Source organism: Simochromis diagramma, unplaced genomic scaffold, assembly GCF_900408965.1.
Source record: "Simochromis diagramma unplaced genomic scaffold, fSimDia1.1 OVJJ01000822.1, whole genome shotgun sequence".
Classification (NCBI taxonomy): domain Eukaryota; kingdom Metazoa; phylum Chordata; class Actinopteri; order Cichliformes; family Cichlidae; genus Simochromis; species Simochromis diagramma.
The window spans coordinates 3,685,852-3,698,277 of record NW_024387520.1 but is presented as its reverse complement, the minus strand read 5'-3'; the positions used below and the strand labels follow the sequence as shown (position 1 = coordinate 3,698,277).

Below are 12,426 nucleotides of genomic sequence, written 5' to 3'. Positions count from 1 at the left end.
ACCGAAGCCCGTAAGCCCAGATGAGAGAAAGCATGGATGGAGTCAAAAACACGACTGCTCCATGAAAGGGAAGACACGTCGCACAGCAAACGTGGACTGCCATCCCACACCGGCATGTCTTCCAGCACGAGGCCCGTCTGTGAGGACCGAAGGGCGAGGACGAGGAATGGCCCGTTGTCCGAATCGAGCAAGGACAACATGTTTTCCATGAGTTAATGAGCCATGCCTCCGCCCAGCCTGGAGAGGGAGAGAAGTTTCTTGGCTCGCTCCGCACCGGAGAGGGTGTATCGCCGCAGTAGTAGGTCCTTAAGGGCAACATATTTCCCTTGCATGGGCGGGTCCTTGAGGAGGGCCATCACACAGCGGGTGGTTAGCGGGTCGAGCAATGGCACCACGTGATGAAATTTTATGTCGTCAGCTGAGATGCTGTGGAGAGCAAACTGAGCCTCCACGTGGATGAACCATGACGAGGGGTCATGGAGCCACAACTGGAGCGCCACGGCAAATGTAGCCGCAGCAGGAGGCAGAGGGCCAGCAGTAGCGGCGCGTCCAGGGCGAACTCCATGGTTTGCTGCGTGTTCAAGGTAGGGTCACCAATATGGAGGCATGGGACACACGACACAGGAGCTCTAGTTTTACACTCCAACTTTATTCACCTCCAAACATGAACTGAGCATATTGCACCCAAACACAACAGAACCCTTCCTTGGGTGTGAGTGGAAGCCTCTAGTGGGTCGCCACAGGATCATTCATTGTTGTAGGTGCCATTTTTCATGCGTGTTGTTGGACTTCTTTGTGTGACCACGAATTTTAAAGTTGGACTCAGCCAAGCTCTGGATTGACTGCGTGCAGGTAAATCGATCAATATTGTAGGTATATTGGATGTTTGCTTAAGATCTCTGATTTTGAATGGTTTAATAAAATTAATGTTATAATTGGGTAAAATTTTAATTGTTAATTTTGTTTGTGTTTTGCAACTGTTGTTGTGCTGCCTCTGCTGTCCTTTCCCCCCCGCTTTTTTGTTTGTGCTACTTCCCTTTATGAACCCAAGTTGCAGGTCATGCATAGCACTGATTGTTTGCAGTGCATGCCCACAGGTAAATGGATTGCAGTGTCTCTAAACTGGGTGTGACGGTTTGACGGGCCTTAGTCCGTGGGGCCTGGACAGGCACAGCCCGAAAAAGGGACATGGGCTCATCTTCCTGCAGGCTCACCACTCGCATGAGGTACCGTAGGGGTCGTATGCAATGTGAGCTGGGCAGCGCCCAGGAGCGGAGGTCCTTCCCTTATTCTTCACTTATTTGCTCAAGTGAAGAGATATGTTTGACATATTTTTGACAAATTATATGCCAATAAGTCACTTATAACTGTTTGTATTCCCACAATAATCTTTTAACAAATACCCCTAATCACTTTTTTTGCAGATGATCACTTTTTTGGCACAACAAAGGCAGCTGGCAAAGCAACTAGTGAAGTGGTTATTAAATTTTTTTGTTACTTCTGAGAGCAAAGTTAATAAATATTTATTTAGCCTTTCACTTTGGGTCTTGCACTTTGCAGATAGTTGCTCAACACAATGTAGGGTGTAGCTATGGGCAGGGTTTATGGGCCACATTTTATGGGCCACATTTAGAGGGCCAACCGAAGTTGCTTGTTTTTTTTCCTGCTTGTGTCAGGTCTTTCCTGGTACTTCAACTTTCTTCTCAGTAAAAACAGTTATCACTGCTGTTAATTTATTGGCAAACTTCCCCTAATTTCAATATTTTTTGATTATCAAATCCCAGAAAGAGAGATTGCTGTGAACTTTGGAAAAAAAAAAACAACAGAAAATTTCCATCATTTACATATTTTTTTGACTGGCAAGGCTCCAACACTCAGCGTTTTAAAAACTTCTCCATGTGAGTGATGGGGCTGAAATTTTTGAACACAGGTTGTTATTGTGCCATTCCTAGCAGGACCATTTGGACATACAAGCATATTTGAAATAACTGGAAGAACCAGGCATTAAACCACTGGTTCTACCTTCTGAGGTATAATAACCTGTGAAAGTCTGTGGTGTTTTGTTTTATAGAAGGGTACACACACATTCTTTCACAATTCTGCACTTATTTACTTAGTATATAATGAAGTTTGAATTCTGATGCTTTTCATAGAGTTAATGTCAGCCTTATCAATATATCTGACTGCTCAGGTGGAGGCAGGAGCCATCCAGAAGAGGGCTGATTTATTTCCCCATGCAAATCTGAAGTTTGTGCAACTGTTGACTTAGAGTGGAGAAGAAGATAAAGAAAAAAAACAAAAAAAACAAACATTGTTTACCATCAGACCCCAAGGTCGCCGTGGGTTGAGTAACTGTGCTGTGTGCCCAATTACGCACATCATTCTTTTTTTCCTCCTTTCCTTTTTCTGAGGAGGTTTTCCTCCTCAGAAAAAACTTCTGGAATTTAATTCACATTAACCTTTGCAGTTTGACATACATTTCAATGTTGAATATTACAGATCTGAGAGACAAAGAACTACATGAAAGGGATTTGTGGTGCTGCCGTCTTGTGGACTTGTGGGGGTTTTCAGGGGATGTTATCTTATTAGAAAAATTACAGGTGTGTGGGTTTAACGTCGTGAGCGCAGTGTGGAAACTTTGACTTTATCCTGAGTTCTCACCTTTCAGCCCAGAGTTCTTTTTCTGCTTCTCAGCAACAACTGAAGTGAACTGTTTTGTTTTTTAGCTGCAGAGATCCACAAATCATTAAAGTGCCCATGCATGCCTTTTGTCAGCAGTGGGCAAACACAGCAATTTTCAAGTATTTTCTTTCTTTCTTAAACCTCTCTCTACCGGAACCATCCATGAACTATTGGATGGAACTATTGAACTGTTTGCCAAAATACAGCTCTTAGTGTGGCCATGATAGTGTGTCAGATTAACATCTAAATCTAATAATTTATAATGTCTGAGTAATATCGTCTATAATAAGTTCCTACAGCTTCACACATCCTGTAGAAAGAAAAAAAAAACAAACAAAAAAAAACAAGAGCGATGCGGAGAGTGTTAGTTACTTAATTAACATACGGAGAGCTTAGGGTCTGACTGTAAATAATGAATGCTTGAGTTTCTGCTGCACATAATACAGGCCAACTGTTATGCATAGACTTATAGGTTTGCAGGGTGAAATAGTGTGTAATGAATCGGCCCTCATCTGGACAAATCATATTGATGCAAACTGAAGAATCTTCTTGCATGAGAGTGAAACATATTCACACACAAGTCCAGCCGGTTTCTTTCCAACATTCTTAAATCATATTGATTTTTTTTCAGCCTCCTCACATATTTTAACTGCCACTGTTTGTTTCCCACAAGCTTTCCAGAGAGAAGCATGTGTAAAACATTCACTTGCTCCAGCATACATCATTAACAGTTGTGCTAATTTCTTAGCTGTTAATTTGTGTTGTTTGGCAGGTAATTATTGAAATGAACAGACTGCATTTTTGTATATAAATTAGCAGACTGTTAGGAGATCATCTAAAGACATTTCTACTCCCACATATTTACAAATGAGTAAATACGTTAATTTGTCTTAGTCACAAAAGTCACAATTTCTATATATGATCCTAAATATCATGGTGGCAGCATTGAGAACGCATTTACTCTCTTTTACTATTTTTGAAGGTGCTGCTATTATAAAAGTCTCTGCAGGAAAGTTTAATCATATTTCTCTTGCAGGCACTTCACTTCCCCAAGGGGCCCACACTTTTAAATTCAGGCTTAAAATCCCAGAGGGGTATGTGGGAATTTCTGGCTTCATGCATTAATACCGTGCTGTAGTTTGCTTTTACAAATAACTAGATTCTGTTTTTTTAGGAACATGCCTTCGTCCTTCCAGGGGAAACATGGAAAAATTGTCTATGTGGTTGAAGCAAAGATATCTCGGAGCTGGCATTTGCCTTCTGCAGTACAAAAAGAGATCAAGTTTGTTTCTAAGGCATTTCTAAACACTCCTCAAGTAATGGTAAACACTACAATGATGTGTTATAAATTTGACATCTGGATTACAATTGAGTTGATCTGAAAAAAAAAAAAAAAGTCTCTCTGGTTCTTTACAGTGTCCACAATCTAGTTCAGTGAGTAAAGACGTCGGTGTTTTCTCTAAGGGACAGGTTCAAATGTCTGCTACCATTAGGAGTTTGTTTTCCAGGTAAAATATCTGCAACTTACAAAATAAAATGTGAATAGATTTAAAAATTAAGCTCATCGTTAATATTTGCTATTGACAGGTGAAACTTTATCTGTTGTTGCCAAAATCTGTAACTCTTCCTCCAAGAACATAAAACCCAAATTCAAACTTCAGCAGAAAATAGTGTACAGATGCGATGGCAAGACTAAAACCTGTGATGAGACTCTGTTCAAAGAGGTCGGGGACAATATCCGTCCAAACTCAGAGCAAACTGCCTCCTGCCAGTTGAAGATTCCTAGTGATGCCATCGCCACCCTCCGTAACTGTGATATCATCTCAGTTGAATATCAGTTAAAGGTATAAAACTATGTCATAGGGATTTCATGGTGAACTTTGGTTGTAAATGTTTGTAGGTAAATAATAGATAAAGAAAATGTGTGTCTTAACCTCTTAAATAATTAATAACTACTATGAATATAAGACGCTGCATAAAAAAGCATAACAAATAATAATTATATGTCAAATTAAAAAAGTAAAATTGGTAGTTTTATAAATTGCACTTTTAATTTGATTGTTACTTTAGTCTGATTTGATTCTAAATCTCTGACTTTTTCCAGGTATATCTGGACATTAGTTTTGCCTTTGACCCAGAGGTGGTGTTTCCACTGGTCATCATTCCTTACAGATTTGCAGCCATTCAGCGTGGGGAGCCTGTGGGCCCTTACCCACCCGGGAGAGCCTGGGCTCCAAGTGACAGCAACTACCCTTCCCTTGCCTTCCCCACTGGATCAGGTGCTTGTCCCTCACTAGATCCCGCTCAGCATGCAAACATAACAAGTGGCAATTTTAACCAGTGGCCACAAGGTGCTGCTCCATACGGGTTTTCAGTTCCAGGATTCACATCACCTTCAGTACCTGCATACCCTCCTGCTACGCCTCAGTTTCAACAGGGAGAACCATCTCTCTCAAATCCATGTCTTTCCCCTGAACTGGTAACTGAGCAAATTAATAAACTAAATGTGAGCAGTAAGTGACACCTTAAAAATAACTGTTAAGGTGAAAACCAAATTGGTCAGAGGCTATTCCTCAAACTGTAACTTTTAAAGTATCTGAAAGAAAAGAAAGTGGAATTAAATCATGTCATTGAGCCCAGATTTCACCTGTTGATGGCAGCAGAAGTCCAGCATGACCAAATGTAACAGTGCAGACAGTTCTTTGATTCATACTGCAATCTCTGATCTCAAAAGAGGTCTTTGAGTCTCTTATTATATTTTTTTTGTTGATCCAACGATTCCTCTGTGGTCGTTGTTTTTGCCTAGATTTGGGAGGTATAGTATATCATCTTTCTCCACTGTAAATGATTCAAAATGCAGCTCCTGGATTCTTAAGTTGTATGAAAAAAGCAATACATAACTCATGACAATTAGTTTGTAAAGGGAATAAAAAGTGCAGTGTGGCATTATTAATTAGAGCTAGCGGTGTGTGTGCTTTTTTCATTTCTTTTTTCAGAAGCATGCGTCTGCAGGTAACTAATTAGTGCGTAAATTTTCTGTGAATTTTACTTTTACAGTTGTTTTTTTTGTCTTTGCTACTTTGTACCCATGTCTGATCTTTGTTGCTTGACTGTTGTCAGTATTTTTTATAACAGCATCATCAGACAGTTGTTTATGTCAGTAATTTCCCAGGATATGCAAACATTTGTCTCATAATTGGTAGTGTAGTTGAAACAATTGGTAGCAATAAAGATAACTTCATATCAAAATATGTATAACACTGTATTGTAACTGCTTTATTTATTTTCTATTGTTAGATTTTATCCGTGTTTGTTTTTTTGTTTTTCATTTTTTCCTTTTATAATTGTATCCCATAATTTTCATGCTGTTTATCATTGTTGTGCTTTTTGCTTGGTTTTCATTTTTTATGCTTGTCTGTGTTTTACTTTTTCTTTGGATACAGTTAATGTAAAACTGCCAACTGCACTTTTAAATGTAGTATAAAAATGAAACTGACTTGGTGTATGTAATTATTGTTCACATATTTAGGATGAGAAAGCCTTCTTGCAGTGCTATCCTTAGGAGAGAGCTGCATTTTATCTTAAAGAATATTTAATTGTTGCATAAGTGGTTCTATGTATGCTGGAGATGTAAGTGTCACAGTCCGGCGAGGGCAGACTGTATGTGTTGACAAAAAGGACCCAAAACGCAGACTCCAAAAACTGAACGTGGCGTGGATTTAACAAAAAACAAGCCGTTTATTGAGGCTAGCAAAAAGGGTACAAACAAAAGGGCATTGGTGAAACTAAACAATAACCTAAACTGGGTGAACTAAAACTAACCATGAAAAAACCTTAAACATGGTGAACTGACATCGATACCTGAAGTTGTGACATGGATGCGCAGATGACCTGACAAAGAATGACTGAAAGCACACAGACTAAATACACACAGGAGGATAATGAGGGAAGTGGGAACACATGGAGAAACAGCTGACACACATGAACATAACGACGTCACAAGGAGAGAGTAACACTAAAAACATTGAACATAGGAACACAGGACCCCTCCAAAATAAAACAGGAAATATAATGAGACGCAGACCTGACAACATAAGACCCACAGACATTAAACACACGAAGGGCAAGGGAGACTTCACAGGGGTTGAAAACACAAGGGGGAACTAATAAGCAAATGAACATAGGAAACTTAATAAGCTTAAACATACACTATAAACATCAAAAGAACTAAAACTCAAAACACGGATCGTGACAGTAAGGTTCTAGAGGTGAAACACTTGCCAGGGCTTGTGGCTTATGCATTTTGTGATGACCTGCGTGGTCTTTGTTAAATCACTTAACGGTCATTTTGTATACTTACCTGATTTGTTGTCAGATTTTTGGCCACAAAAAGGCTACACACTAATTCCGACTATGGCAGATAATAAAACTAAAATCATATTTAGCTCTCTATAGAGGTTCGAGCAGGCTATACATTTAAGTGCGTGGCTTTTTTTCTTTTCTTTTTTTTTACTGCAACTATATACTGGCCAGTGGTTGCCAGTGGACTCCCACACTGAAGTCCAGGCCCTGTATTTTAACTGATTAGTACTGGTTGAAGCTCAAATAATAATCTGTAATAAAAAACATTTTGACCTGAACTACTGGTAAGTAGATGCAATCTAACATTTCTCTTGATATTTACATCAATAAAATTGTTGAGCAATTGCAAACTTCGAATTTATTTTTGAGAGTGTACATTTTCCAGGCCGTAGACAAAGTCTTCATCCAGTGATCTATTGAGAAGGTAACAGGAAGAAACTATCAGAGATGCCAGTCACAGACCTGAAGATGTCTTTGGTCCTCCAAGGTATGGAGGCCTATCTCCCCCACCACTTCCCCTACCAGTGGCAGATGCCCTCAGACATCGGTGCATTGGTGGTTCTTTGTGTCCAGGGATGGGTGTCCAGGCTCACTCCTTGGTGGCTGCTTATCGGGGCCTGGAGCCTGGGGCTCACTCGGGCCACTTCGGGGGTGGGGTGCCCTCAGCCTCTCAGCCTGGGGCTCGGTCACTCTGGCACAGCTGGCTGCCAGCGGAGCTCACGGGCACGTCACTGCAACCCCCCCTGGCTTCTGCTCCGCGGCTGCTGAGTGACCCCTCATCTGGGGCTCTCCTCAGCTCTTTCTGGGATAGTGGCGCGGCTGCCCCTCTGTTAGTCTTCCTTGGTCTCTTGTGTTCTGAGGGCCTCTGGATGTCTGGAGTTTTGATCTCCTCCATACCTGCTTCATGCCCTGGAGGACTGGGCTGTGGCTCCCCACACCCTCTAGCAGATTATTACATGAAGGAACCTTTTAAAAACAAGCGCGTTCATGCTCACAGGTGTACACACGGGTGCTCACACACACAAACTACACTCTTTTTGTCTCCTACCTCAAAGCACACTGTGCGCTGTCGATCTTACGTGCTGCACAATAATGTTTAATATTTAGTATTACCGTTATATTCCCATATATCATCGTGATGTTGTTTATTCTATTGCTCTCATTTTCTTCTGCTTGTTTTCTTTTTTCATTCTCAACAGGTGAAATTAAAAAAAGTATCTACTGTTAAAAAAAAAAGAAAAAAAAAGGAAAATGTGCGCTGTAGCAGTTTTTTGACCATAACATTGTGATATGTTAGCTTTGTTTGTATGTACAAGTCAGAAATAAACTTGGACAGCTCACAAAAAAAAGAAAAGAAAAAAAAGAAGATGTCTTTGAATCTTTGAAAGACAGAGAGACTTGGAACATCTGCAGGATGTTGAACTGTCAGTTATTGTGTCATTTGAACTTTATGTATGCTTTGAACCTAACCTGATCCATTAAAGCACACGTTTGGGGTGTTCCCTAAAGCTATAAAATACATCAACAACAGTTCTTAGAAAGACACTCTCAGAAGGAGCTGCTGTCAATCTACGGCATGTAGAAACGAGGTACTCCCCTTTGAGAAATAAATGTTTTTATTTTACATACCACAATTAGTGAATCTACAGGGTGGGCCATTTATATGGATACACCGTAATAAAATGGGAATGGTTGATGATATTAAAGTCCTGTTTGTGGCACATTAGTATATGTGAGGGGGCAAACTCCTCAAGATGGGTGGTGACCATGGTGGCCATTTAGAAGTCGGCCATCTTGGATACAACTTTTGTTTTTTCAGTAGGAAGAGGGCCATGTGACACATCAAACTTATTGGCAATGTCACAAGAAAAACAATGGTGTGCTTGGTTTCAACGTAACTTTATTCTTTCATGAGTTATTTACAAGTTTCTGACCACTTATAAAATGTGTTCAATGTGCTGCCCATTGTGTTGGATTGTCAATGCAACCCTCTTCTCCCACACTTCACACACTGATAGCAACACCGCAGGAGAAATGCCAGCACAGGGATCCAGTATCAGTAGTTTCAGGTGCTGCATATCTCGTATCTTCACACCATAGACAATTGCCTTCAGATGACCCCAAAGATAAAAGTCTAAGGGGGTCAGATTGGGAGACCTTGGGGGCCATTCAACTGGCCCACGACGACCAATACATTTTCCAGGAAACTGTTCATCTAGGAATGCTCGGACCTGGCACCCATAATGTGGTGGTGCACCATCTTGCTGGAAAAACTCAGGGAACGTGCCAGCTTCAGTGCATAAAGAGGGAAACACATCATGTAGCAATATCAAATATCCAGTGGCCTTGAGGTTTCCATTGATGAAGAATGGACCCACTATCGTTGTACCCCATATACCACACAAAACCATCACTTTTGTTGTTCCAACAGTCTTGGAGGGATCCATCCAATGTGGGTTAGTGTCAGACCAATAGCGGTGGTTTTGTTTGTTAACTTCACCATTCACATAAAAGTTTGCCTCATCACTGAACAAAATCTTCTGCGTGAACTGAGGGTCCTGTTCCAATTTTTGTTTTGCCCATTCTGCAAATTCTGTGCGCCGATCTGGGTCATCCTCGTTGAGATGCTGCAGTAGCTGGAGTTTGTAAGGGTGCCATTTGTGAGCAGCTAATATCCGCCGAAGGGATGTTCGACTAATGCCACTCCCCAGTGACATGTGGTGAGTGCTACGCTGTGGGCTCTTGCTGAATGAAGCTAGGACAGCCACTGATGTTTCTTCATTAGTAACAGTTTTCTTGCGTCCACATTTTGGCAAATCCAACACTGAACCAGTTACACGAAACTTAGCAAGCAGTTTGCTAACTGTAGCATGGGAGATGGGTGGTCTCGTAGGGTGTCTTGCATTGAAAACTGCTGCAATGACCCGGTTACTGCGTTCACCAGATATCAACACAATTTCGATCCGCTCCTCACGTGTTAACCTCTTCGACATGTCAATGGCTGTGAACAAAGAGAAACTTGTAAATAACTCATGAAAGAATAAAGTTACGTTGAAACCAAGCACACCATTGTTTTTCTTGTGACATTGCCAATAAGTTTAATGTGTCACATGGCCCTCTTCCTATTGAAAAAACAAAAGTTGTGTCCAAGATGGCCGACTTCTAAATGGCCACCATGGTCACCACCCATCTTGAGGAGTTTGCCCCCTCACATATACTAATGTGCCACAAACAGGACTTTAATATCACCAACCATTCCCATGTTATTACGGTGTATCCATATAAATGGCCCACTCTGTACTTCTACATTAGTGTGAAACCTTTTTCCCTCTTCAAAGCTAAATTAATGTTACTGGCTATTGATTGATGCTATAGTTGATGTGACCCCTATCCTTTCAGAGTTGTGTGGTATTATTTTGCAATTTCTTTTGTCATTTTATGGCATTACATTCGTACATTATAATATTGTAATGGTAATAACACGTCTTTCCAATTTTGGCCCACTGTTAATGTTAATGAGCATTAAGTTTGCACTTTTACATACTATCAACAACCATACAATGGCTCTTTTGAGAAACTGTTATCCAGAATTATATGTTCTCCTGGCTGCAAATGATACTTTATCCCAGGATAAGAAGGAAAAAAACATGTAGCAGGGGAACATGTCTTTTCAAACCCTGCAATGCCAGTCACATACCACATGTCAGTTTTTGGAATATTGAATTGCTCTGCAAAGGAGACAGCTGTGCTGTTTTTTATAATGTATCTTTGAGCCCTGCCCTCTTGAACCAAAGTTCACATTACAGGTATTCAAAGACCTGCAGCTAGAAGGCATTTCTTTTTCTGAGAAAAACACGCATTCTTGGATATTATGGCATGCAGGAACATGTGCTGCATGTTTTAAGAGACTTATCATTTCTAGTTGAATAAATACAGAACATATCAGTTTAAATGTTACCAGGACAATGATAGTTTTATAGCAGCAGAATAAAGAATAAAAATAGTGCAGTCCATAGCACATAAACAACATAGCTAAAGTGAAAGTGAAAGTGCCACAGGCTCACTTAGTGTGGAACAGACTTAAACTGAATAGCACCAGCTTGGTAATACCATTTCAGTGATGTATAGTAAGGTGCTGAGATTGTGCCAGAGAGAAGAGCAAATTGCACAAATAGATATTTTGTGCAGATAAATCTAAAACAGCTGCAATAAGGTATGGTACAGACAGAAGAATCATTGTACAGTTTCCCAGAAAACAGCAGGAATGAGTTCCTGAAGCATTCCTTATTACAGCCAGGTTAAATAAGCCTGAGGGAGAATGAACTCTGTTTTCACAGCAGCATGAAGTGGAGTGGATGGGATGTATTTTCTATGATTGAGAGCAGTTTTTGCAGTGACTTCCTATTCCTCTTTGACTCCGGCCAATAATGGTTAAAGCCTTGTGAATTAGTTTGTTGATCCTGTTGGCATCTCTGGCAATGGTGTTTAGCTACCATAATGTTTTATTGGATTATATTTGATGGCTTGGGTCCCAGAAAGATTAACAACCACTGTTGTGGAAGCTAATGGAGTTCCTTATTAATAATTAAATAAATAAATAAATATAAGTGGCACCTTATTGATTGGAGTTGGTTTATTTTGTTCAGCTTAAGCAGGAAGTTCTGATTTAGTTATATTATTGTGGTGAATATTGTATTTAAACAACAGTTGACGTAAATTTAATTTCATATAAATTTCATATTTAATGTATAATTTTATAACTGTATTTGTATTTACATTGCATGTATATGACAAACTGTATTATTTTTCTTGTTACTGACCCACACACACAGACGAGAGGTCTAATCAAGTTTAATTTCTTTCTTTCTTTTCTTGTTTTTTTGCCTGTCCAGCACTGTAGCAATCAGAATTACTGTCTGAAGGCAAAGACAAATGTCCAACAGATTTATTTTCTTGAGTGGATCATTACAGCTTTTGGTATACTGGTGGATTTTGTTGTCATAGTTTAATCGACCTTTATTATTTATTATTTATTTAACTTTTACATTTTTACAGTCAGAATGGACTGGGCTGGGGGACAGGAAAGAGAAAGAAAAAGAGAAATTGGGAACTGAGTTAACGACGGAGAGAGAAAGAAAACTAGAGGAGAAGAGAGACAGAGAGAAAGGACACTGAAAATCTGTTTAATCACCTGCTGAAAAAAAAACAAGAAAAAAGAAAACATCACAAGAGGCAAACCACAGCAACAGCCAACATAAGCACAAGTAACAGTAAATTATAAATATTGAATGTTGCAGCGGCTGCAGTGATGCGGACGCTGTACCGGTCTGTTGTGGTGAAGAGAGAGCTGAGTATAAAAGCGAAGCTCTCAATTTACCGGTC

General features: G+C 40.1%; 1 protein-coding gene across 1 annotated transcript; it reads left to right on the top strand.

Annotated features, from left to right (window-relative positions):
• Positions 1-4,253: 4,253 nt before the first annotated feature.
• Positions 4,254-6,020, top strand: LOC120726320 (the record flags this gene model as incomplete). Its single annotated transcript, XM_040019809.1, has 2 exons — positions 4,254-4,526; positions 4,787-6,020. Coding segments are annotated over 2 exons (690 nt in total), but the record flags the coding sequence as incomplete, so codon positions are not given.
• Between the last annotated feature and the right edge of the window lie 6,406 nt (positions 6,021-12,426).